At 38.9% G+C, this 24,927-nt stretch overlaps 4 protein-coding genes across 6 annotated transcripts; all 4 read left to right on the top strand.

Moving 5' to 3' along the window:
* The first annotated feature begins 106 nt into the window (after positions 1 to 106).
* LOC112556456 lies at positions 107 to 8,101 on the top strand. The gene is made up of 3 exons (XM_025225484.1): positions 107 to 432; positions 1,106 to 1,226; positions 3,713 to 8,101. Exons 2-3 carry the CDS (start codon positions 1,217 to 1,219, stop codon positions 6,202 to 6,204), a joined length of 2,502 nt encoding a protein of 833 aa, XP_025081269.1. The 5' UTR covers positions 107 to 432; positions 1,106 to 1,216; the 3' UTR covers positions 6,205 to 8,101.
* Positions 8,102 to 8,228: 127 nt separating this feature from the next.
* Positions 8,229 to 12,907, top strand: LOC112556454. 2 transcript variants are annotated; one of them, XM_025225481.1, is made up of 2 exons: positions 8,229 to 8,843; positions 9,841 to 12,907. In XM_025225481.1, the coding sequence occupies exons 1-2, from the start codon at positions 8,732 to 8,734 to the stop codon at positions 12,291 to 12,293; spliced, it is 2,565 nt and encodes an 854-aa protein (XP_025081266.1). In that variant the 5' UTR covers positions 8,229 to 8,731; the 3' UTR covers positions 12,294 to 12,907. The 2 variants fall into 2 exon arrangements, with proteins under 2 accessions (XP_025081266.1, XP_025081267.1); XM_025225482.1 differs by lacking the exon at positions 8,229 to 8,843 and adding an exon at positions 8,850 to 9,424.
* A 1,289-nt stretch (positions 12,908 to 14,196) lies between these two features.
* On the top strand, positions 14,197 to 18,876 carry LOC112556474. The gene is made up of 2 exons (XM_025225513.1): positions 14,197 to 14,687; positions 17,980 to 18,876. Exons 1-2 carry the CDS (start codon positions 14,666 to 14,668, stop codon positions 18,648 to 18,650), a joined length of 693 nt encoding a protein of 230 aa, XP_025081298.1. The 5' UTR covers positions 14,197 to 14,665; the 3' UTR covers positions 18,651 to 18,876.
* Positions 18,877 to 19,321: 445 nt separating this feature from the next.
* Positions 19,322 to 24,839, top strand: LOC112556464. Of its 2 annotated transcripts, XR_003097738.1 has the most exons (3): positions 19,322 to 22,225; positions 22,720 to 22,864; positions 23,065 to 24,839. XR_003097738.1 is itself a non-coding variant. In XM_025225498.1 (2 exons), the coding sequence occupies exons 1-2, from the start codon at positions 22,204 to 22,206 to the stop codon at positions 24,267 to 24,269; spliced, it is 1,227 nt and encodes a 408-aa protein (XP_025081283.1). In that variant the 5' UTR covers positions 19,322 to 22,203; the 3' UTR covers positions 24,270 to 24,839. The 2 variants fall into 2 exon arrangements, 1 of the variants encoding a protein (XP_025081283.1); XM_025225498.1 differs by lacking the exon at positions 22,720 to 22,864.
* The last annotated feature ends 88 nt before the right edge of the window (positions 24,840 to 24,927 follow it).

Below are 24,927 nucleotides of genomic sequence, written 5' to 3'. Positions count from 1 at the left end.
ACATAGCGTCAACGCTGTCTACAATTGTAGGTGATACAGACTGACAATCAGAAAAACATGTTGCAGAGTCAACCTATAGTATACAACGTGTATTTAACCTGTAAAGAAAGCTGATTCTGTAAGTCCAAAGTAAATCAACTAAAGAGCTTCGAACTTGATTTTTTGTGTGTCAAGTAATACATTTTATCTGAAAAGCTGCCAACAGCTACTGAAAATGACGATAAACAAGGACCCAGCACCCTTTGCCCAAAACTAAAACATTTGTTATCTAAGAATCTTAAGAGAGCTAGTAACTAGATACACTATCGGAGCCAAAAACTGCAGAAGGCCTACAGACCTCAAGAGGACAAGAGCGACGCAGAAAAAAAAATTAATAGAAGATCTGCACCATTTTGTGCCAGTTTCTGCTGCTACATTTGTAGAAACTTAGCTGTAAGTCTGTATTTTATGTGCTTTTTTTTGTTCTCTATTTATGTGTGTACAAATATTTCTCTAGATATTTTTAAACGCATTGTACTATTAATCTCTAAAATCAGGTGGGTGACCATTTTGTGTGTGAATGTGACTTTTATGTGTAAGATTTGTATAATTTCCTAAATGTAATTGGTGGACACAGTTTCTGTTGACTAGTACATTCATATCTCAGTGATGTTTGTTTACTGATTTCTCTCTCTCTTTCTCTGTCCTATTATTTGCTTATCACTTAGTCTGCTTTTTAAGGTAGTACAGTGCTCTTGGCAATTCTAACAATGCCAGAGTCATAACAGATGTCAAAGTAAGAGATAAATGACCAAATCAAAACTAAAATTTTAAAGTGTCTGGTTATTTCATTAGGCAAACTAGGCAAAAAATAATTACAACGGCAGACAAGTATTCAACTACATCAAACAACAAAAATATACATACCCAGACAAAATAAACTTGCATGATTTCATATATGTTTACATGGATAAGTGGGAGCTATGAAGGTCACTAATAGTAAATGTTCAGCCTCAACATGCTTTAGCTGAGACAGGTAACAACTTGCCAATCTAACATAATGTTTGATCAAGGAAATAGGCCAGTCAATGATGTTCATAATCTAATGCTATTTATGTCGGTCTAGTCATTGTGGCTCATTGCCAGCAAAGATATCACTCCTGACAGGCAGAGAGAGGGAAGTGCCGCAGTCACTATTATTCCGGTCTTCTATCTTTTCTGCAGCCGGGCCGTCAAAATGTATACAGGTAAGACATGAGAGTTATTCAACCTAGTTTTGTTAATTTTCTCAGCATACGGATAGGCAATATAAATTTATTCACTTAAGCTTAAGATATGATTTTGTTACTTTTAGCTTCTGCATCATTGTTGTTTTTGTTGTTCCTTTAGGTGCAATATGTCACGCATGTGTCAGAAACAGCCCTGTTAACCAATTAAACTAAAGATTGTGGATCCTGTTTTGACGTTTTTGTTCAATCATGTATCTTCTAAGATAGTTAAACCGAAAGCGAAAGTAGAGAGGATATTGAAAAGCATACAGGCAGTTATGTATAATTAGCAGTCCACGTTACCATGGCTGTAAACATGATTTAAGCAAATTGCTGTTTTAAGTAAACTACACTGGAGCCAATCTTAAGAATATTTACACTGCATACCGATACTGTAAAGTAATTATAATAGATGCACACCAAAAAAAGAAGCTTTTACTTTAAATTACTTGATAGCCAGGCGGTAGTGCAATGTATTCTTTACTATCTTGAGCTGAGACGTTGGTTATGCTGGGAAACAGGACCCTGATATTTTCCTTCCTAGGTCAGTGTAGGGTTGTCTCAAAAAACCCTATACGGCGTGAAAGGCGCGGTACAAATTACTCTTATTTTTTATTATAAAGAAAGCTTATTGAATACACACCAAATATACCCCAGTATATATGTACATAAGCACAACATGTACATTTAAAATACCACAGTCATTTAACAGTATGTGACTCAGCAAAACAGACCGTCCATGGTAATGTACACAAGGTCTTTTACTAAGAACACCCCCACCCACGTTGCACCCACACATGTAAGAAAGCCTAACAAAGTTCTTTCCAAGAAATGCAGTGTTACACCTTACCCTGACATGCTAGTGGAGTTATTTATTATATGAAAAATTATATGGCTAGAAGTCTAAAAATGATTCACTATTGGTTAAGTATGACAAGCTTGTCTGGAACAGGGATAAACTGTCATATTTTTATGACAGTCCTTCATCAGAAAAAGTAAACAAATGTCTTAGTGAATCTCTAGGTTTAGTCCCCGATATAATATAGATTCAGCATTGAGCCAGTTAAATAATGGCCTTGAATTTGTAGGCTCTTGCATGAAGACTGCTATTCATGCCAGAAATTAAACAAAAATATGGTTTGACCTGGAGTGTAAACAAAATACAAACATGGTATTCAAAATATCAAAGACTTTCTGTAGGTGTCACTCAGAAATAGGTTTAACATTTACTTTAAACTTTAAAAAAATGTGTATAAACATAATACTCGAAACTTTCAGTTTACCAGATGTTGATAAAGAGACCATTGCATGGTCCTCAAATTCTTTACATTGCATTGACATTGCTTGGTTAAATTTTTAAAATTTTGTATCTGTTTTTCAAGATTTTTATGAATGAATGGACTGAGGGTTTGTCTTTTTTATTTTGCATGAGTTAAATATATTGTTTAGCAAGCAGTAATATCAAGTCAAAGGTTGCATCAGTATTAAAATTATTCAAACACCTAAAGAGTGTAAGGTGTTCACAAAAGCTTGTTTGCTCAGAGTTTTTTATCTGTTGTTCTAAAGCATTCCAGAATCTTTGGACTGTCGTACATTTCCAAAACTATGCTGGATATTATCTTTTTCATCTCAACAATAATCACAGAGTTAATCTTGTTCTATTCCCATGTTTACCAGTGTTACTTTTGTATCTAAAATTCTGTGAATTCATCTAATGTGTAGCCATCTTAGCTTTCTATATTTAATTTGTGTAATCTTGTTGAAGATACCATTTGATATTTCTCACCAATTTAAATTCTCATTTATCATAGCAGTTTGGTTTATCACAGTACCATCTTGCTCTTTTTTAAATAGAATAAATTATTTGTAGAGCTTTATTGATGTCATTGTGGTAATCCATTTCATTTGTTAGATTTTGATGGTCAGCACCTGTGTATTTCTTGTATACATTCCACGTAGGAAACAAAATTTAAGTAGAGTTTATGTGTAAAAGCCTGATATGAAAGGAAATTGCCCTTTCTTTCAGTAAATGTTTTATTGCATATATTTCTTTGTCTAAGCATCTTCTATAGAGAACTATTTTATTGTCTATATTAGTATTTTCCCTGCAGAAGATAGGTTCATTTAACATTTCATCTACTTTATCCGCAGAAATATGTTTAGCTAATTCATTATATGATTTAAAATCATCAGTCCAAAAGTAATTTGTTTCAAGAAATAAACCAATTGATGAGCCCACTTTCTCTAAAAATAACTTTGATCTTTTGCATTTCTCATGTATAAATATCTTTCTGTTGCACAATTATCATTTCCTTTGTATAATCTTTTAAATATATTCTTAGCTTTATGTGTTTTTTCAAATATTGCTGTGCTGCAAAAATTTCTAAAATAAAGTTATATGTCATAATAGAAAAGTAAGTATTAGTAGTATTTTTAGGTGATACACTGTCATTAATTATTTACAGGTGGCCAGTCACTGTGCAAGGCACAGAACGAAGCTCTTATAAGAGACAGGCGAATCTTCGTGGAGAAGCTACAAGAATTCCCACATCTTTTTCAGCTCGAAGATTACTTTAAACTAACACTGGAACGAAAGAAGAACATTTTAGATAGGCTAAATTCGGAAAGAATAAATGGCAGTAATTATCACGAACCAAAAGAGGTCACATGCATCTCTAATTTCATCGCCTTTCTCTTGTTTCTGACAAAAGATGTTGAGACAGCAGTCGATGAGACTGAAAAAGTGTTGGGAACACCGAACAATGACACTAATATTGTAGCTTTGGCCAACATGGCTGTAATGAAGTGGGAAATGGGGAAGAGGGTGGAAGGAGAAACCTTTGTTAAAAAATTGGAGGAACTCCGTGGGCAGAGGAACTTTGAAGACAAGGTGATAGACGCTAAAGCTGAGATGGCCTACTGTTACTCCAGAATGGGGATGTCCTTTGCACCTAAAGCAGAAGACACTTTTGAAGAAGTCGTAAAGGCCAAGCCACACAACTACTTCTGGAAGTTTCGCCTGGCACTCGTTCTTAGGCGTTTCACACACTTTAATTTCAGAATGCACTTTGGTATATCTTCTGATTTAACATCTCAGAGGTCTCTGAGAGCCTTTGACCTTCTCTTGGAAATCAGTAACAGCGACGCTCCAGAAGTACAAAGAGCACAGGCTCTGGTTGAACTTGGCATGCTTCTGGAACAAGGGTGGAACGTTGACCTCTCGAGTGTCGTAAAAAAGGGAAAGAAAAAAGGTTTAACTGCTGGACAGTGCTACGAAAAAGCTCTCCAGCTAGCACCAGCAGATGTTTATGTGCTTCTAAGATGTGGGAGATTTTTCGAACTTCAAGACAAGCTGGATCAGTCTCGAGAAGTACTTGAGCGCGCCATCGCAATCAGACCAACAACAACTGCCCATCATTACCTCGGGAACACATTTAGAAAAATGGCCGTTTGTGAACAGAAGATTCCGTCAGCACAGGTTCACGAAGAAACCAGCAACATAGATTCCAGTGAGTACGAACGTTTGAACAGGATGACGATAACAGAATGTAACGAGCCTCATTCCACTCAGCAAACTAATACTGAGACAACGGCAGCGTACCTGCACATAATACGTTCGCCAAAACAGCCACACTCACTAAAGCGTGATCAGTACGTTGAGAAGGCATTGGATCATTTTGAAAAGTCTATAAAATTGTCTTGCAAGGAAAATTCTCCAGCTGTCTATGATCTAGGACTATTGTATGTGTCACTTGGTGAAGATGACAAGGCTTTAGACCAGTTCTCTATACTCATTAAGGAGATGCAATCTCGAGCTAGCCCATTACAAATTATTAATGCCCACGAGCAGTCTGGACTCCTCTACATGAAGAAAAGTTCTAGTGCTAACGACGAAAAGAAAAAAGAAGATTATGCCACTGAGGGCCGCAGGCTGCTGGAAGGCGCTCTACAGATGCAGTGTCAGGTTGTGTTGTCACTTCCGGATACCGTTCCTGACTTTAAAACTCTCTGGCCTTCATTCTATGAACTTTGCAATGCAGGTAAAACCAGGTCATCGCCCCATTGTCAAATGAAAGAGTTGGCTAAACTCTTTGAAATGATTAAGGATTATGCTAAATGCCTCGATGTTTTGGACGAAATGTCTAAATTTAGTCCCCAGGAAACAGCTGATCCTGAGTTTCTAGAGCAACGACTAAACTGTTACGTTAACCTCAAGCGTTATGACGATGCCCTTCTCTTCCTCAGCATGCTGGAAACAACCAAGGAAGAAGAACTAGTTCGTCAGTGGTCAGATCCCCACCTTGCAAAACGAGTTCGTGTTATGGCTGCCAGAGAAAAGCTTTTAAAAAATGGGGCTCCACCATCTGCTTCTATTGATGACAAAACAATAAAGAGATGCTTTGTCCAGGTAATTCAATCCGAATTCTCCCAAACTGACGAAGAGACACAAAGGAAGTACGTAGACGATGGTTGCAGCGAAAATCTGGAGAGGAAATGGTGGCACGTGATGATCCTTCATGACCTCTATGACGATGATATGAAAGCTAAAGGTCTGACTATCAAGAAAATTTTACAAAACGTGTGCGGACTGCGTGTCACGTGCATGTCAGACGATGATGACGTCAGACCTTATGACCATGAGCTCTGGACTATCCACGAGAACGCTGAAAAATCTCAGATTTTCTTGGTACTCTGTGGCACCAAAGATTTTTCCGATGAGTTTTGCGACAATTTCCTGCATGTGCTTCCTGAAATGTGTTCTGGGGACACCACATGCAAGCCGATTCTTGCTTTGCAGCTCGACAATGTTCCGCGTCCTAAGAAGCTTCATCCTCATCGTTGGTTCCAATGTCCACCTTCTCTCTTTGGTACTCTTGACCTTTACACTCCAAAACTGATCGACGACATCTGCAACCTGTTTTGTTTTATAGTTGACATAACTATCGACACTGAGTAATCTCTCTGAAATATAGCGTGTATAACTCATCTGGAAAGGCACTTTATTTTTGCAAACTGCAATCTGTTTTGTTTTCTAGTCGACATTAACCAATCTCTCTGAAATATCGAGTTTATAAAATATGTGTTAAAGGAACTTTTTCTTTACAAACTTACAAAGCATGGTGACAGAAGAATCTTTGCTAAGCGCTCGTCAGTGGTCTCTTGATCTCTACACTCACAGCATCTTCTGTTTCACAGCCAACATCTTGGACGGTGTTGAAACAAGGACTGAAGTCGGATCATAAGAGTTCTAATGTGATAAATATTTATTCATATTTATTTATTATATTTATATTCACAGTAATATGTTTGTTTCGTACAATCACTTTTAACAGGCAAACACTATTATTATAATCTTTTTATGAAATGTTAATATACTTTAGGAACAAGAAAGAGTTTTATGCTAAGAGCAAAGTTCAAAAGAAACAAACTGTTTATTATGTTACTTTAGACGCTGATCCATCAATACAAAATGTTTAAACACCTACCAAGAGTCACACAATATACTTCTACAACCATACAAGTCATGCTGTCTTGGCATAAAACAAAGGGGGTGTCAGAATAAATGTATAAATTTATTTTATTCTAAAACATTTAGGTATTAGTATATTTATATCCAATAAAGGAAGAGCAACGCTCTGAATTCAATTGATTAAATATTCACTGAAACCTCTCACTTATGTAACAAAGTGGTTTCCCAAGTAAAATAAATATTCCAAAATACTAGTGAATCACATGTTGGAAATGGGCTTATTGTAATCAGAACTATTTTAACACAGACCAGAATTGATTTGGAAAAAGTTGAGGAGAAGGATTATATCTTTCCAAATGTCCGTGTCAAATGTTTCTGCTCGCGGAGAAAAGAAATATAATAACAGTGATTATATTACACAGTGTCTTCAAAGTCATATTGTTTGAAGGTCTAGGACATTAGTAGACCATCCTTAATAACCGTAACCTATATTTGACATTGGTTTGTTTAAAAATTCATGTACTGCGTGTTATAATTAAAATATTTGTAATCTATTGTTACAGGTTTTGACTTGAAAAACTGTTGGTGTTCAGCAAAAAAGATTAATAAAGGTGTTTTATATTTGTGTTTTTAAACAGTTTGATCAAATTTCCAGTTTTCTATCACTAGTTAATTAAAAACTTAAGTGTTGCTTTCATCTCATTTCCCCTCTGAGAAATAAAATTAATAAAAGATAATTATACCCAAAGTTGGTATTCTACATTGGATATAACATAACAGAAACACTGTCTACAATTGTAGGTGATACAGACTGACAATCAGAAAAAACACGTTCCATGGTTAGCATTGTGTATTGGCATATTAATATGTTTTAGCATAATTATTATATATACAATATGAATTTAACGTATAAAGAAAATTCTGTACAGATTAAATCAGCGAAAGAACTTTTATGTCAAGTAATACATTTTCATCTTAAAAGTCGTCAAGATGCTAGCTTAAACTTCTTTTTGTACTTTGTGTGTGCGGTTGATTCAACAATAATTTCCATGGGCTGTATTGAAGTTTTCTTTAATGTACAACATTTTTAGTGTACATTGTTTTGATGTGCATAACTGTATTCATTTAAGAGTTTATATATTTGTGAGTGGTTAGTAGATAAATATAGCTAGGGGAAAAGGATCGTCTATCTTCAAACTTATCACTAAATACACAAAAAATATGAAATTATAGGAAAATCAAGAAAAATATAGAAAAATGGAGAAACTATTTAATAAGAATGTCATGAATCTACAAGCTTTAATTCCAAATACATGTACTTTCTTCCTGTGAATATATTAATTTTGAATTATGAAACTTTACATAATAAATTGCCTGAATATTCGAGAAGATTGATGTAGTGTGTGTGTAAGAGAGAGTATGCAGTCGGTGTGCATGACAATTTGTAATTAATAATAAGGTAATTCTGCCTGAAAATAGTTATCAAGTTAACCAGCTGTTTGTAATGTCCGTCAGAACAAGTCACAACCATTTATTTATTATAATGTTGAGTGAGAGGTGCTCGGTGGGTATATATGACATTTCCGTTTTTAATAATTCAGAATCAGGTTGCTTAATGATAACCATTCATCAGACACTGTACACTATTCCTCAATTTAAGGACAACACAAGTTCAGACTGCGGACCTAAAGTTCTCGAGGAGTAACAAGGAATAAACTAAAACAAGTTCAGACATCTCGTAACAGCAATATCTTTTTGTTAGTAATCATTAGACCCTACTGAAGATCACGGTAAACAAAAACACAGCAGCCTTTGCCCAGAAATATTAAGAGAGCTAGGAACAAGATATACTATCGGAACCAAAGACTGGAAAAGGCCTACAGACCTCAAGAGGACAAGAGTGATGCAGAAGGAAAAAGAAAGTTTAATAGAACTTTATAACATACTGCTATTTATATCGGTCTAGTCATTGTGGATAATTGCATGCGAATTATATATCACTCCTGACAGTCGTATGCAGCAGTCACGTGATATCACTCCTGACAGGCAAAGGGAAGTGCAGCAGTCACCATTACTCTGGTTTTTTGTCTTTTCTTGTTGCAGCCGGGCCATCAAAATGGATACAGGTAAGATACCACAGCTATTCAACCTTATTGTGTTAATTTTCTAAGCATACGAATATACGATATAATTTTTATTCACTTAAGCTTAAGATATGATTTTGCTAGTTTTAGCTTCTGTATCATTGTTGTTTTTGTTGTTCCTTTAGGTGCAATATGTCACGCATGTGTCAGAAACAGCCCTGTTAACCAATTAAACTATAGATTATGGATCATGTTTTGAAGTTTTGTTCAAACATGTGTATCTTCTAAGATAGTTGAATCGAAAGCGAAAGTAGAGAGGATCTTGGGAAGCATACAGACGCCGCTGGGTGTGTCTTGTTCGACGGAGTATCCAGGAACGACTCCACAATGTAGGGCAGAGTAACACAGGTCGAGAAGATAAATCAAATTGGTGAAAAGAGTTGTAATTATTTATTTAATATACTTCGGAAATAAAAGTGTACATTAAAAAGAATTAAAATAAAATCAATAGAAGCCATTTTTCTTTATCTTTTGTGTGCACGCCGCACAGGCATGCAAAGACTTTAAAACTGTAAGTGTTTGTGTGTGTCACTTACTTGAGAAAAAAACAGCAAAAGGCAAAGGTAAAGATATCAGTACTTTATTGATAAAACAAAATGTGGCGATGTGTGTGTGTGTGCGGCTTTTTGCTGGGATCTATGTCAAACATTTTCACCTATACGAAGGTCTGACCGAGGCTATGTTAGAAAACTGTCTCTTCAGAGTATGTTTATTTTTGATACTTTTTCTCAGTTCTTAAATGTTTATGGTTCTCTAAATAAAAGAAAGAAAAGTAGAAAGCAGAGAAAATGGCGACTTACCGGTATGCAGAGCAAGCGTAATCTGAGATGGTTTCCTATGGGAGAAACCGAAAGATGAACACAAATAAAGGGAGAATAGTGAGTGAGCGAACTGGCATTCCCTTAAGTTTGTATCTCCCCTTCACTAGAAGCAGGTAGCGACATATCTTGTCTCCAATTTTGTTGTGTCTTATTTTCAGGTGAGCGGTCGCTGTACAAAAATCAGTGTGAAGAACTTGTAAAGGACAGACAAATCTTCCGGGAGAAGTTACAAGAGTTTCCGCACCTTTTTAAACTGAAGGATTATTCCGATGTGACACTGGAACGAAAGCAATTTATGGTAGATAAATTAAAATCAGAAAGAACAGATGATGGTAATTATCGTACACCAGTAGAGACTATATGCATCTCTAATCTCATCGCCTTTCTCTCGTTTCTGACAAAAGATGTTGAGACAGCAGTCGATGAGACTGAAAAAGTGTTGGCTACACCAAACAATGACACTAACATAGTAGCTTTGGCCAACATGGCTATAATGAAGTGGGAAATGGGGAAGAGGGTGGAGGGAGAAACCTTTGTTAAAAAATTGGAGGAACTCCGTGGGCAGAGGAACTTTGAAGACAAGGTGACAGACGCTAAAGCTGAGATGGCCTACTGCTACTCCAGAATGGGGATGTCCTTCGCGTCATTGGCGGTGGACATTTTTGAAGAAGTCGTAACTGTCAGACCACACGATTACACTTGGAAATTAGGCCTAGCGCTCGTTTTGAGGCGTTTCACACACACTAATTACAGAATGTACTTTGGAATGTCTTCTGATTTAACCTCAAAGCGATCGCTGAGAGCCTTTGACCTTCTCTTTGAGATCAGGAACAGCGACGCTCCAGAAGGGCAAAGAGCACAGGCTCTGGTTGAGCTTGGCGTGCTTCTGGACCAATGGTGGAATGCTGACCTCTCGAGAGTACTGAAAAAGGCAAAAGAAAAAGGTTTAACTGCTACACACTGTTACGAAGAAGCTGTTAGTTTAGGACCAGCAGATGTTCATGTGCTTGTGAAGTGTGGGAAATTTTTTAAAAATAAAAATAAATTGGGAAAATCTCGAGAAATACTTGAGCGCGCCATCGCAATCAGACCAACAACAACTGCCCATCATTACCTCGGGAACACATTTATAAAAATGGCCGTTTCCCATCAAAAACAGTGTCAACAAGAAAGCACTAGAAGACAGACACATTCCGTTGGACGTAGACTTTCAAATATGACTGTGAGCGAAACCAACCGTACACATGTCAGCCAGAGTCCTGCTGCTAGTGCGACCTCGGCATACAGAAGCATTTTAAAATCGCCAAGAAGGCTACCCTCATTAACACGTGATGACATGTACGTTAAAGACGCACTTCATCATTTTCAAGAGTCAATAAGATTGTCCCACAAGGAAAATTCTTCGGCTGTGTATGATCTAGGTCTTTTGTTTACGTCTCTTGGGAACGACGATAAAGCTCTTGACTTATTCTTTACACTCATTAACGAGCAAGAGTCACGTGGAAGCCCTCTGCAAATTATTAATGCGTATGAACAGGCTGGTCTCATTCACATGAGAAAAAGTGTAAGGGCCGGGGACGATAATGCTGCCGAGGGCTGCAGACTGCTTCAAACCGCTCTGCAGTTGCAGTGTCAGGCTGGGCCGTCACTTCCCACTGGTAACCCTGATTTCAAAACTCTCTGGCCTTCGTTTTACGAACTCTGTAACGCCGCCAGAAACAAAGATTCTAGATATCTTCGTTTCAAACTCTTTGAAATGGTAAACAACTACGCAGAATGCCTCAACGTCTTGGACGAGATGTCTAAATTTAGTCACAAGGAAGCGGTTGATCCTAAGTTTCTGGAGAAACGGCTTATCTGCTACGTTAACCTCGAGCGTTACGACGACGCCCTACTATTCTTGAGCCTACTAGAGGTAACAGAAGAAAGAGAAATAATTCTCCAGTGGTCAGATCCAGACCTTCCAAGACGTGTTCGTATCATGGCTGCCAAGAAAATGCTTTTGAACATAAATGATACACGATTTGGTACCACTGAGGACAAGGTGATAAAGAAATGTTTTTTGCAAGCGATTACAGCGAAATCCTCCCAGTCGGATGAAGAGACTCAAAGGGAGTACGTGGACAATGGTTGGGACGAAGATCTGGAGCCTAAATGGTGGCATGTGATGATTCTTCATGACCTGGAGGACGACGACATGAAGGTTAAAGGTCTGGCAATTAAGAACATTTTACAAAACGTGTGTGGGCTGCGCGTCACGTGCATGTCAGACGACGATGACGTCAGACCGTATCACCCCGAGGTCTGGAAAATCCTCGAAAATGCTGAAAAATCCCAGATTCTCGTAGTACTCTGTGGCACTAAAACGTTTTCAGATGACTTTTGTAACAATTTCTTGCAGGTGCTTCCTGAAGTTCGTTCTTCTGGGAACAGCACGCGCAAAGCTCTTCTTGCTTTGCAAATTGAGAACGCTCATCAACCAAAGAATTTGCATCCTGATCGCTGGTTCCAGTGTTCGCCTACTTTGTACGGAACTTTTGAAGTCTACACTCCAGAACTAATCAGTGATATTTGCAAACTATTTTGTTTCTTAGCGAACATATCTGTTTGAAAGTCTTGCTTTACGCTTGAAACATGATATACGCAGTTGTGGAATATACGACCTCTAATGTGAGATAGATGATGTAATTTTTAAAAGGAATACTTTGGAAAGTTTAGAAAAGATGTGTAACAGAATGTAAAAAAAAAAAGGTTGCATTCACTTTCGTAAAATGGGGTTGATCCATTACAGTACTTTGTTTAAACGCGCGTGTCATGGTTTAGAAACACCAAAATCTTCTAATGAGAATCTGTTATCAAACATTTCAATCAGTGCCTTTGCCCTCCGTGTAAGACTGTTTTAAATAAGAGATGATGTATTGTGACAATCATACAGCCGTATTTACTGTGAGATCTTGCTGCTATACTTTGATGCTGTATGTGTGTATATGTCGTGCTCTTTTTTTGTGTTTTGGTCTCTATATGTACACTATGTTTATTTTGAATATATATTTCTTTATTTGTGTATTTTTGTTTGCCTGTAAAGGGAAATATGATATGAAATGTGAAATCTTATTATGATTATTAACTTGAAATCAAGATTCATTTTACCGCAAAATATTGTCTTCTAAATTGAATTTTTTAAAACGGATTAATATGGTAGCTGAAATAATGTAGATTCTTACCACTACAACAATGATTGTGTATTGTGCATTTCGTGGGGTATTTTTTGAGTTCAAGCTCACAGATATGAGAGATGCATTGGACTTTTGTCGTCAGACAATTTTTCACTTGTTCGATAAAATGAATTTTTTGCTTAAACATAGCGTTGTTAATTAATATCACTACAACAAGAGCGAAAGTATTTTGATTGTCCTATTCACCTTCATTATTTGTTATGATTGTCTCACAATGTAATATACTATATCCTTTTTGTACCTTTAATGATCGCCATTAAGATGTATATTGAATGTATTCAGTTAATAATACTCATTGGAAGCTAGAGTTATTATTTATTCTATAAGCTAGCAAAGTGAAGGCAATTAAAATTATGTACACATAATCAACAATATTGTTTCGTTTTTCTTTCCCTTAATTTGTTTTAAAAGACAGAAAGGTATCATTTAACCTTAAAAGCTGTTTTAGTTACTTTGAGATTCACCCAAACCAAGTTTGATTGTTGATCGGCATCCATTTCCACCTCTTCCCCTAATCCACCTCAGGTTGCTCATGGCTCCCTTCCATAGGTGGTCTTCACATTCACTGACCTGCCGCTCGGCTAGGGGACGACAAACAGTAAGAACCTACTTTTGTCAGGATAGTATGTGTGGAAAGTATAGTACAAGGGACTTCTACTGTGAAAAGATATATATGCTTAAGTAGCTTGTGGGATAAGGGATTCTCTTGTAAGCCCAGAGCTGTGTTTAACTATTTTCTTCGTGATCTTAGAGAAAAAGGTTTACAAACCATAGGGAAAGAAGCAGTGCAAATCCACCGAAATAATACTTTGAAGACTCTCAACTGTTCGTCATCCTTCATGATCACAAATCCAAATACTTTCATATATGGTTTTAGTGTATTTTTTCCGAGTTCTCTTGTACACGTTGCCTTCGCCAGAAAAAAAAAGTTCAGAGCCCGACAACACGCAATGTTACAAGTAGCCACAGCCACAAATCATGACAGGCTGTAGCACAGGAGAATGCTTAAAGTTGTAAATTAAGGACAATGTGAAAAATAAAAAGTTTAGCCTGTTATAAATTTATTGGCACAACCATTATTATTGTCCACGCTGTAGGGTAACACCCTACCAATTTGTGCTCCACTTGATGGAAGCGCGATTGTACTCCCAGAGCCTGTCTCCAGCCACGCTCCTCACGTGACCCCTACGTGATGCCACCCTGGTAACAACGAGGCGGACAACAGAGCAATAATCTGAGACTTAACCTAAGCCTAGCATGAGTCGTGAGTCGTGAGTATGACATACAAGGTCCTCACAGTCCAAATAATCATCGCTCCTCTACTATCATCCCTTCGCCGAGCCCTTCATACATCACTGACAGGTGTAAATGCTCTTTCAATAACTTATTTCTCCTACAACCGAGCTCAAAATATTCAGAACAACTCAGTATTGACCATCTAAAATTAGACAGGAATTTTGATTGACCTCCAATGATTCATTATGAATCGTAAATAATGCGATTCACAGTTCTTTCATCCACTACATGACAGCCTTGTAGTCATAGGCACTTTAAGGAGCCATTGGGCGACCGCTCTGCACCGTCGTTAACGTGAAACCTCTTGACTTATCTATTTTGATCTGTCTAGTCATAGTGACTTGTTTTCGGCAGACGACACCCTACTTACTTAGCTGAAAGGACAGCAGAGCAGAACATACGTGCTTTAATTCCAGTCGTTTTTTTTTTACATGGTGGTTTGAAAGCTAAAATGGACATACGCCAGCAGAAAGGTAAGACAATGGTGTTAGGAAAATAAAACCGTCCTAGTTTTAATCTTCTTTTGTGGAATTTCACTATTCAAGCTCCACCTCTACAGTTTCATGCTTTCTCATAATAGAGGTAGTCTGCTTTAGCATTTAAAGGACATAGCAAGCTAATGGCAAGTTGTGCTTAGGGACTAGATTTGTATTCTTATTTTCTCTTCTTCAGTAAGGGTTGGTGTGTTTACAATCAAGGTAAAACATCATTCAGAGGCAGTACATGGAAGCCGTCATTAGTCCTTCATTCAGCGATGTCAATGTTTTCTTTCCATAAAATCAAAGGCATTTTCAGATCCAAATTTAATATTCCCGGGAGTTCTAAAGTCCCATATGAACATATTAGACGTCTGTGTTGTGGAAGGTGAATAAACTATTCCCAGAAAAATATATATTTCAATGTACAAATGTTAATATATTGTAGTGAACTTCATCCCGGATGTCAAGATATTACTTCATCAGTTCTGTTTTTATTCATGTACCACTGATTTGATAACAAGTAATAAAAAATGTTTATTGTCTTTTATCTGTAAAAATAAAAATGTCTTACACTGGGAGACCTCCTACCTAAACTCTCTTACCTTTTCAGACCTTCGTTAGTTAATTATTTACGTTTATTTACAGCACTTTTACCGTATTTATGTACATCTCTATACAATGAGAAACCATGCGTGATACCACTAGCTCTAGGTCTGCCTTCTAACAAAAGGTATTATAGTGTAACCGTACTGACCGGCACCTATCGCTAACACCCTAGCGCCAAATCAGTCCGTTCCTCTTTTGTCGGTCCAGGGGAGAGGACGGAAGTTCCCTAGGAGAATTTTCCTGTCTACGAAAATTCTGGCTCTCGTTAGTCGGGTGCGTCGCCTAGTTCTTACGTGCCTCGCGTTGTGTTCTTTTTTCTTCTATACCTATTTCTATACGCACCCGAGCTACAGCCGACCTAGGAGCCCACAAAAGACCCTGCTTTACACGTAAAGTGTCCTTTCAGTCGGTGCGTCAGTTTCGCCGGACCTTCTCGTGTGTTCTCTTCTGCTGTGTCACGCCTACATACACAGGGACAGTACACACACTAGCACTCGCTGACACTACACGCTCACACAAGTGCTACAGTTTAAGACATAGATTTATTTACAGAATATATACATCTACCAACAAAACAACTACCAAACTTAACCCTAATCCTAACCTTACCTAGCCAGACCTACCGCCTAACTCTGTGGGGTGGGACGCTGAGTGATGCGAGCCGCTATTTCCAGCGGACCACAGCGCCTTGCGGCACCGAGGTACTTCTCGTTAACTCAACTTCCTGGGGTGGGGACGAGAGAAAAGAGACTGAGGTCGCGAGCCGCTATCTCCAGCGGACCAGAGCGCCTTGTGGTACTAAGGTACTTCTCGCTAACTCAGTCTCAAGGTTCTCGGGGTGTCTCTGTCTCTCTCCGTGTGACTGTGTGGGCGCTGCCTTACGCCCGCTTTTTTTAAACAGGGCAGCTTGGGCACTACGTCACCCGCAGTTGCTGCCCTGTCTCGCGCTGTTGTTTCAATAGAGACAAAAATTTTAGAGTAAAAAGGTTGTGTACCTACAAAATTGAAAGTGGTTTGCAAGACCTACAAGGTATGAATTTATCTCCTAGGCTGGATTGACAGGGTGGCTACATGGACAAGATGGAGAAGAATAGAAACACTGATTTACTGTGCTGAAATTGTAAACTCGATCAATGGTGACATAATGAAAAGTAACGAAAAACATTCACTATAAAAAAGGCAGACCCCAGTGTCTTGGGCAGAGAATACGCAAGTTGGAGACTAGCTTTTGCTTTCTACCCTCCCCAACCAACGAATGTACTCAGAACATAGTTTCCACCGTGGCACCTTAATTAATGTACTGCTATACAAAATGTCAGTCCTACTATACGGAGCAGAAACGTGGAGGACGACCAAGGGCACAACGAAGAAGATCCAAACGTTTGTGAACCAGTGCCTGCGCAGAATCCTCAGAATTCACTGGCCAGAGAGGATAAGCAACACCGACCTGTGGCAGAGAACGAAACAACAGCCCATAGAGAGGAAATCCTGCGGAGAAGATGGGGTTGGCTAGGACACACCCTAAGGAAACCAACATCCAACGTCACAAGACATCGCTGACGTGGAACCCCCCAGGGAAAGAGAAAGCGAGGAAGGCCGAGAAACACCTGGAGACGGGACCTCGCCGCCGACACCAAGCTCACCGGATTTGGATGGGGTCAGCTGGTGACGGTAGCCCAGGACAGGAGGCGTTGGAGGGCGGTCGTCGATGGCCTATGCACCAGGAGGGGCGAAGGGCATAACTGAACTGATACAAAATGGCAAATTGGATCGAATCTACTAGCTATCCACAGCTTTTATTTTAAAATAGAAAACATATTGTTGATGAACGTTTTGCTTCCCCAGACGGACAACCCCAATAAGCAAATACAGTTACGGTGCCAAGATGGCGTGCCAGTGTCGGTGTTTTATGACACTAATAAAGTGCTCACCTGTAAGTGTATAGGTAGCCATAAGAATAGTGTGTCACTGCAATGACCGTAATAGTGACAGACGATCATACGGCGTGACCTTTAATGTGATGCTCTAACAAGAGCTGTCATTATGGAACCATATTTCTGTCTGCAAAAGTTAGGCCTTTCCACCAAAGATTGACAGTTAAGCTTCAATAAAAAAACATCTTACTCTCAACTACTTTTTTAAACTCAGAATTTTATTGACTTACGAAGATTTCATGAAATGACAAGGCTGCACCGCATATATATTGCTGGAATTATTTACGTGGGCGCGCAATAATCTTGTTTTTGACATAAGTGTTTATTATTAATATCTGTGTGTGTGTGTGTGTGTGTTTAAGCCTGCTCTTCATGTGTAAAGTGCTCTTTAAATCAACTTTTTTATTATTATTATTATTATTATTATTATTATTATTATTGCGACATTATATTTGCATACAATTACAATGCCGCCAGTGTTTTTGAAATTAAAAGAGTAACAGTTAATTGTCTTAACACGGGCTAAGGCTCTAATAGCGACAACAATTATTACAAGTAAAATATTAAATAGAGGTAGAGGAAATTATACTGTGTTCCCTACAAGAATGTTGCAATCTGAGATGGCATTTTGGTTGTCAGTGGATCTACAGTATACTTTACTATGGCTAAAATACTTTTATGGAATAACACAGAGACGTGTATGAAATGAAAATAATGGGAACTTCTGTTGGTTTGTTTGTGAACAGGTGAGCAATCGCTGTGTAAGACACAGAATATGGCTTCACAAAGAGATCAACAAAACTTCCAGGAGAAATTAAAAGATTTCCCTCACTTTTTCCAGTTACAAGGTTGTTCTGAGCTCAAGATGGAAAGAAAACTGAGCATTTTAAGTCGATTAGAATCAGAGAGAACTGATAAGAGTAATTATGTTACACCAGCGGAGGTCACAGCCATGAATAATGTCACCGCTTTTATCTTGTTTCTGACAAATGACAAAAACAAAGCGGTCAGAGAGACTGAAAAAGTTTTGACATCATTTAATAATGAAAACAATATTGTTGCTTTAGCAAACATGGCTGTAATTAAATGGAAAATGGGGGACAGGGCTCAGGGAGAAGAAATTCTTCAAAAATTAAATGGACTCCGTTCACAGGCGAATTTTGAAGAGAGAGTGATGGACGCTGAAGCTGAAATGGGATACTGTTATTCGAGACTGGGACTGCCCTTTGCATTACGTGCAGTGAGCAAATTTGAAAAAGTTGTCGAGGCAAGACCACTTGACTACACTTGGAAGTTAGGGCTGGCACTCACTTTAAGACGTTTGACACATATAAATTCACACAATGCACTCTCCAGTATCTTCAAAATTAAAGCACGAGAGGTCGATGAAAGCTTTCGACCTTCTGGTGGAAATTAGGAATAGCAACGCTCCACCAAGACAAAGAGCACAAGCTTTGGTCGAACTCGGTACATTATTAGAACAACATTGGAATACTGATCTCTCAGATGTCATGGAAAGGGCACAAGAAAAAGGTATAACTGATGAGCAGTGTTATGAAAAAGCTGTACAGCTAGCACCAACAGATATTCATGTGCTTGAGAAGTGTGGGAAATTTTTCCAAATGAAAAATAAATTAGACAGATCTCAAGAGTTACTTGAACGCTCTATTGAACTTAGACCAACAACAATAGCCCATCATTATCTCGGGAACACATTCATGAAAATGGCAAAATTACATCAAAAGGAACTATCGAAGAGAACGTCTGGAAAAGTAAGTTCATATCCTGTGGTGCAAGAAGAATTCATGCTAAATCAAGAGAGAGAAAGTGCTAAAAATAGAGATTACAGCATGCAAAGAGGAAGGAGTTGTTATTCATCTGCTGCGGCGTGCGTCTTTAAATCACCCAGAAAACTACTGCCACTGAGACGTGATCAGAAGTACGTGAAAGACGCACTACACCACTTTCAAGAGTCGATAAAGCTATCTTACAAGGAAAATACAAATGCTCTCTATGATCTAGGACTATTGTACATCTGTCTTGGCGAAGATGATGAGGCTCTTAACCTGTTTTACACTCATTAACGAAAAAGAATCACGCGCAAGCCCTCTACAGATTATTAGTGCATACGAACAGTCTGGTCTCATCCATATGAGAAAAAAGTCTAGGGATGAACATGACAAGGGCCGCAGGCTGCTGCAAACAGCTCTACAAATGCAATGTCAGGCTGCGTCATCCCTTCCCACTGGTTTGACTGATTTTACAACTCTCTGGCCTTCATTCTATGAACTTTGCAATGCAGCTAAAACCAGGTCATCACCAGACCGTCAAATGAAAGAGTTGGCTCAACTCTTTGAAATGGTTAAGGATCATGCCAAATGCCTTAATGTTTTGGAAGAGATGTCTAAATATACTCCCCAGCAAGCTATGGATGCTGAGTTTCTGGAGAAACAGCTAATCTACTACCTTAAACACGAACTTTATGACGACGCTCTGCTATTCCTCAGCATGCTGGAAACCTCTAAAGAAAAAGAACTAGTTCGTCAGTGGTCAGATCCAGACCTTCCAAGACGTGTTCGTGTTATGGCTGCCAAGAAAATGCTTTTGAACGTAAATGATACACTATTTGGCTCCACTGATGACAAAATGATAAAGAAATGTTTTCTGCAAGCGATTACAGCGAAATCCTCCCAGTCGGATGAAGAGACTCAAAGGAAGTACGTGGGCAATGGTTGGGACGAAGATCTGGAGCCTAAATGGTGGCATGTGATGATTCTTCATGACCTGGAGGACGACGACATGAAGGTTAAAGGTCTGGCGATTAAGGAAATTTTACAAAACGTGTGTGGGCTGCGCGTCACGTGCATGTCAGACGACGATGACTGCGAGATCTGGACACTCCTCGAAAATGCTGAAAAATCACAGATTCTCTTGGTACTCTGTGGCACCAAAGATTTTTCCGACGAGTTTTGCGATAATTTCCTTCAGGTGCTTCTTGGAGTGTGTTCTTCAGGGGATAGCATACCCAAATCATTTCTTGCTTTGCAAACTGACAACACTCGGCATCCTGAGAAGCTTTATGCTGATCGCTGGTTCCAGTGTCCGCCTTCTCTCTTTGGACCTCTTGACCTTTACACTCCAGAACTGATCGACGACATCTGCAACCTGTTTTGTTTCCTAGCTGAAGTAGCTATCGATTAGATAATCTTTAGCAATACATTCCTGCAGGTGCTTCCTGAAGTTTGTTCTTCTGGGAACGGCACGCGCAAAGCTCTTCTTGCTGTAAAAATTGAGAACGCTCATCGTCTGAAAAATCGACATCCTGATCACTAGTTCCCGTTCTCGACAATTTTGTGCAGACCTTTTGAAGTCTATACTTTAGAATGTATTTTCTATATTTTCAACCTTTTCCGTTTTGTATTCAATATCAGTGTGACCGTTTATCACTTTTCGGAAACGTGGTGGAAATAATATTGGAATATAAGAACTTAAATATATAGTAGATGATACAGTTTTTATAGAAGGAAGTTTAGAAAAGATGTGAAATAGCATGCAAAAAAATTGATTGCAGTCACATTTCCACTATGAACTCATCTGTTGCATCACAATGCTCAAGCGTAAGTTTCATGGTTTACAAACAACAGAATAAGTCTATTATTGAAATTTTTAAATATCTCAACCACTGTTATTTTTGTCATCAATGTATCGTATGTACCTAAATGACGAATTTTTGTTGTGACAAGTATATATTCGCCCTGACTACCAGATCTTGCTCCTGTACATTGATGCTATTTTTGCGTCGATGTATGTTTGTTGAGGTGTTTTGGTCTATATATGCATGCTAACTTTTTTTGAGTCTGTATTTCTGTATTTTTCTTTTTTGCCATTAAAGTGCATTGTGACTACGCATTGTGGAGAAATGATCTTGAGAAAACTACTTTTTTTTTTTTTTACTATGATCACTATTATCATCTATTACTTTGATAGCCTTATAAATTCCATGATTTTTTTTAATTTTTTGTGTACAGTCTGTGAGATCATCCCACTTGCCACTGATATCCCCATTACATAGTTTATGCATACAGAATCATTTTTCTTCTACAAAGAATAAAATTTCGGCCCATCAGGACACAAATACGTATTACAAAATGGAATATCAGGACAGTGAAAACAAATCTGTGGACAAAACCTTAGTTTTAACTTCAGACTAGCTAACATTGCACGGAGCGCACACACAGAAACCCCACATACATTCATAGAGAACACACCTAAGCTGCTGGCGTATTCATTCATTTTGGCCGCAGAACTTATTCAAGTCCCACAAGCTTTGCAAACAAGTTCACAATAAGACCGAGTTACAACAAATATTTCTTAGGTAATCCGCACATCGTGAAGACAAGGCGACTAGAGACGGTTCTTGATTACTGGGCACACATATTGTCACACATGACACAAACAAGCGTTCTGTAACGGTCATTGCCTGTAAGTGAATCTCAGGTACTACCAAGATGAACATTTTAACAGTCACAGCGCACATCGGGAAAAGCAAGCGGCTAGCAGACTGCGGGTAGTACATATCCACACGTACCAAACTTGCCAAGAGCAGTTTTACATTTTCCACATAAAGCCCAAACATACTAGAAAGTCATAAGCTTTTCTATAAAAACATTCTCCGAGAATATAGAATTTAACAGTAAGAACATATTTTTGTGAGGATAGTATGTGTGGAAAATATAGTACAAGGGACTTCTACGAAGGAGTCAAACAGCTGAATGTTTGGCTAATGGATTACTGAACACAGCTAGCAGAGTCACGATATACGTAGAAGATATTAATACCAGCAAGCTTAATTTATGCCTGACGACTGCTTCTGTTTACATCGTGCTAACTCTACGAGACCTCGGTCTTGCTGTTGAGAAGACGCAACCCATTCCAGCCATTTCAACCCATTTCAATTGTCTTTCTGCACAATGGAGAGGCGCTACGAAACAGGTAAGCTCAAACTCGTTCGCTTGTAATTCTATTGGCACCAGTAAAACGTAGATATGGTAAATAATTGTGAAAATATGTTTTCTCAAATCGAAAAAGAAAGTAGGAACCTAAAGGCCATATGCCAGGTATCAGAATGAGGTTCACGATACAAGTATTGCTGACATGAGTTACGACAAAAACGTCAATAGGTTTGGTGCACGAGTCAAGTGACCTGCACAGGGAATTAAATATGGTAGCTGAAATAATGTTGTCACCTGAGCTACTAAGAAGCACGAAAAATCTTCCACCCAACCTTTTCACCACATTTCCAAAACTTTTATTGCGGACTTCTTGACAATAATTCATTTAAAAAAACAACCTCCCATGTGCACAGTCAATTAATCCATCAGAATTGCAAGTGAACAGTTAGATGATGTATTTTCTCTTAATGGTTAGGTGCAAAATTCCATTTCCTAAATTTATGTCAAATACATCCCTTACCTTTCTCGAGACAGACTCCTGCAAACATCCCCATTCCCGAAAGAGAAAGAGATGAACATCACAAACATGAGAATTGCACACAGATAGATATCTGTGCTCAAGATTAAAGCCGGTGACGGAAGTTTGGGGCTTTGTTAGCAAGGCGCATCTGTGGACAAAGTGAATCAGAATTTTAATCTCTTTCTGTGCATGATGATATTTGTAAGCGTTTAGAATAAAACCGTCGTTTACAGCCAGATTTTGGGACTAAGTATATTTCACAGTTTCATCCAGTCACAAAAATACTACCCTACTGGGTTATTAAGTGTTGATGATCACAGAATGCACAGCTTTGTAATGCTTAACATTTTCACGCACAGGGTTCTCTCAACGATTCAAGGGACGAAGCAAAGCATTCGAGGAGGACAAAAAGGAATTTTTGAGCAAGCTGAAGGATTTTCCTCACCTTTTCCAACTAGACTATTCTGAGTTGACACATGCAAGAATCAAAAGCATTCATGATCGTTTGCGCAGAGAGCAAAATGATCCCTTTAAAAGTACAGCAGGAGACATTCGGGATCTGAACTTCACTGCCTTTCTACTCTTTCTGATAAATGATATCGATGACGCCATACAACTGACCGAAACAGTTTTAAAAACGACAGAGGGAGGCAACCTTGTTGCTCTGGGTAACATGGCTGTCATGTTGTGGCTGAAACGAAACAGGGCTGACGGCGAGAAATACGCCGAAAGATTGCAAAATCTCAAGGAAACATGTGAAAAGTCTGAGTTTGAGGCAAACGTTGCAAGGGGTAAAGCGGAAATAGCTTACTGCTACTCAAGAATGGGGATGGCCTTTGCTGCGCGAGCAGTAGATGTGTTTGAGGAGGTTGTCCATCAAATCCCTGAAGAGTACTCCTGGAAGTTTGGCCTCGCGTTAGTTCTTAGACGTTTCACGCACTTAAATTACAGGGTTTACTACCAGGTGACTGCCAAAACATCGCGAGAACAGAACATGAAAGCTTTCGAGTTGCTGCAAGAAATCACTAACTGTGCTTCTGTGCCAGATCTGAAAGCTCATGCTTGGGCTGAGCTGGGCATGCTGCTGGGACAACCGTGGAATGCAGAACTTAAGGACGTCTCTAGAAAGGCCCAAGACGTTGGCTTGACAGCTCAATACTGCTTCGAAGAAGCCATCCGATGTGCGCCCAAAAATGTCGACGTGTTGATAAAAAGTGGAAAGTTCTTTACAACAGTTGGTGATTTAAGACGTTCTCAAGCGCTGCTAGAGGAAGGGACCAAGATCAGAGAAACATCAACTGGCCACTATTACCTGGGTAATACTTTTAGAAAGCTTGCTACGAACACAGGAGGAGAGAGGACACAGCTCGAAAGCCGAAGAAAAACGCAAGGACAAAGATGGAGCCCGAAAGTTCAGCTAGAGGATCAAGAAAAGACAAGCAAGTCCCAGTTAACACTAGCAAACACAATCGACCTAGATTTGAAAAAAGACACGAAAAAAACAAACCGTGTGAACAGAAGCATGGATATATTAATAAGAAGACTAATTTTCAATACAGTCTGAGTAGCTGGAGTGATCCAGTTTGTCAGGAAACCTCGTATTCGTTCTTAATCCCCGGAGAAGATCAATCAGGGTGCACGTGGATATCCCGAACTTCCTCTTGAAAACGTTATTTCACGCATGTCAATATCAGACGAAAGACAAGAACATGCTGTTTCGTCCTTGCCATTTTCTGTTGTTGGATCGAGTGAAGCCAGGGCGATTAAAGCTATAGTTAAGTCTCCATGCAGATTAAGGTCTTTGCGATGGGACCAGGAATATGTCAAGGATGCAGAATGTCATTTTCTGAAAGCTATAGAGATCTCTCACGGGGAAAACACGACCGCTAGATTTGACCTAGGGCTGATGTATTTCGCTCTTGGTGAATGCCAACTGGCTCTTGAGCAATTTTCTTCAATCACTAGTCAGGATGAGTGCTGTCTAAGTCCTCTGCAATTCATCAATGCGTACGAACAGTCAGGGTTAGTTTACTTGATGCTAAGTTCCAACGCCAAGGACGAGCCAGAAAAGGAAAAACACTTATCTGTGGCACGAACTATGCTTCACAGAGCTCTGGAGATGCAGTGCGATCTCGTCAAAGAACTCCCCAAATGTCTGCCAGACGTTAAATACATCTGGTCGTCTTTTCATACCCTCTGCCGTGCAGCTCAAGATTTCGAGA

Source organism: Pomacea canaliculata, linkage group LG2 (genome assembly GCF_003073045.1).
Source record: "Pomacea canaliculata isolate SZHN2017 linkage group LG2, ASM307304v1, whole genome shotgun sequence".
Lineage (NCBI taxonomy): Eukaryota > Metazoa > Mollusca > Gastropoda > Architaenioglossa > Ampullariidae > Pomacea > Pomacea canaliculata.
Note: the sequence above shows the minus strand (reverse complement) of the source record. Positions and strands in the feature narration are given on the sequence as shown.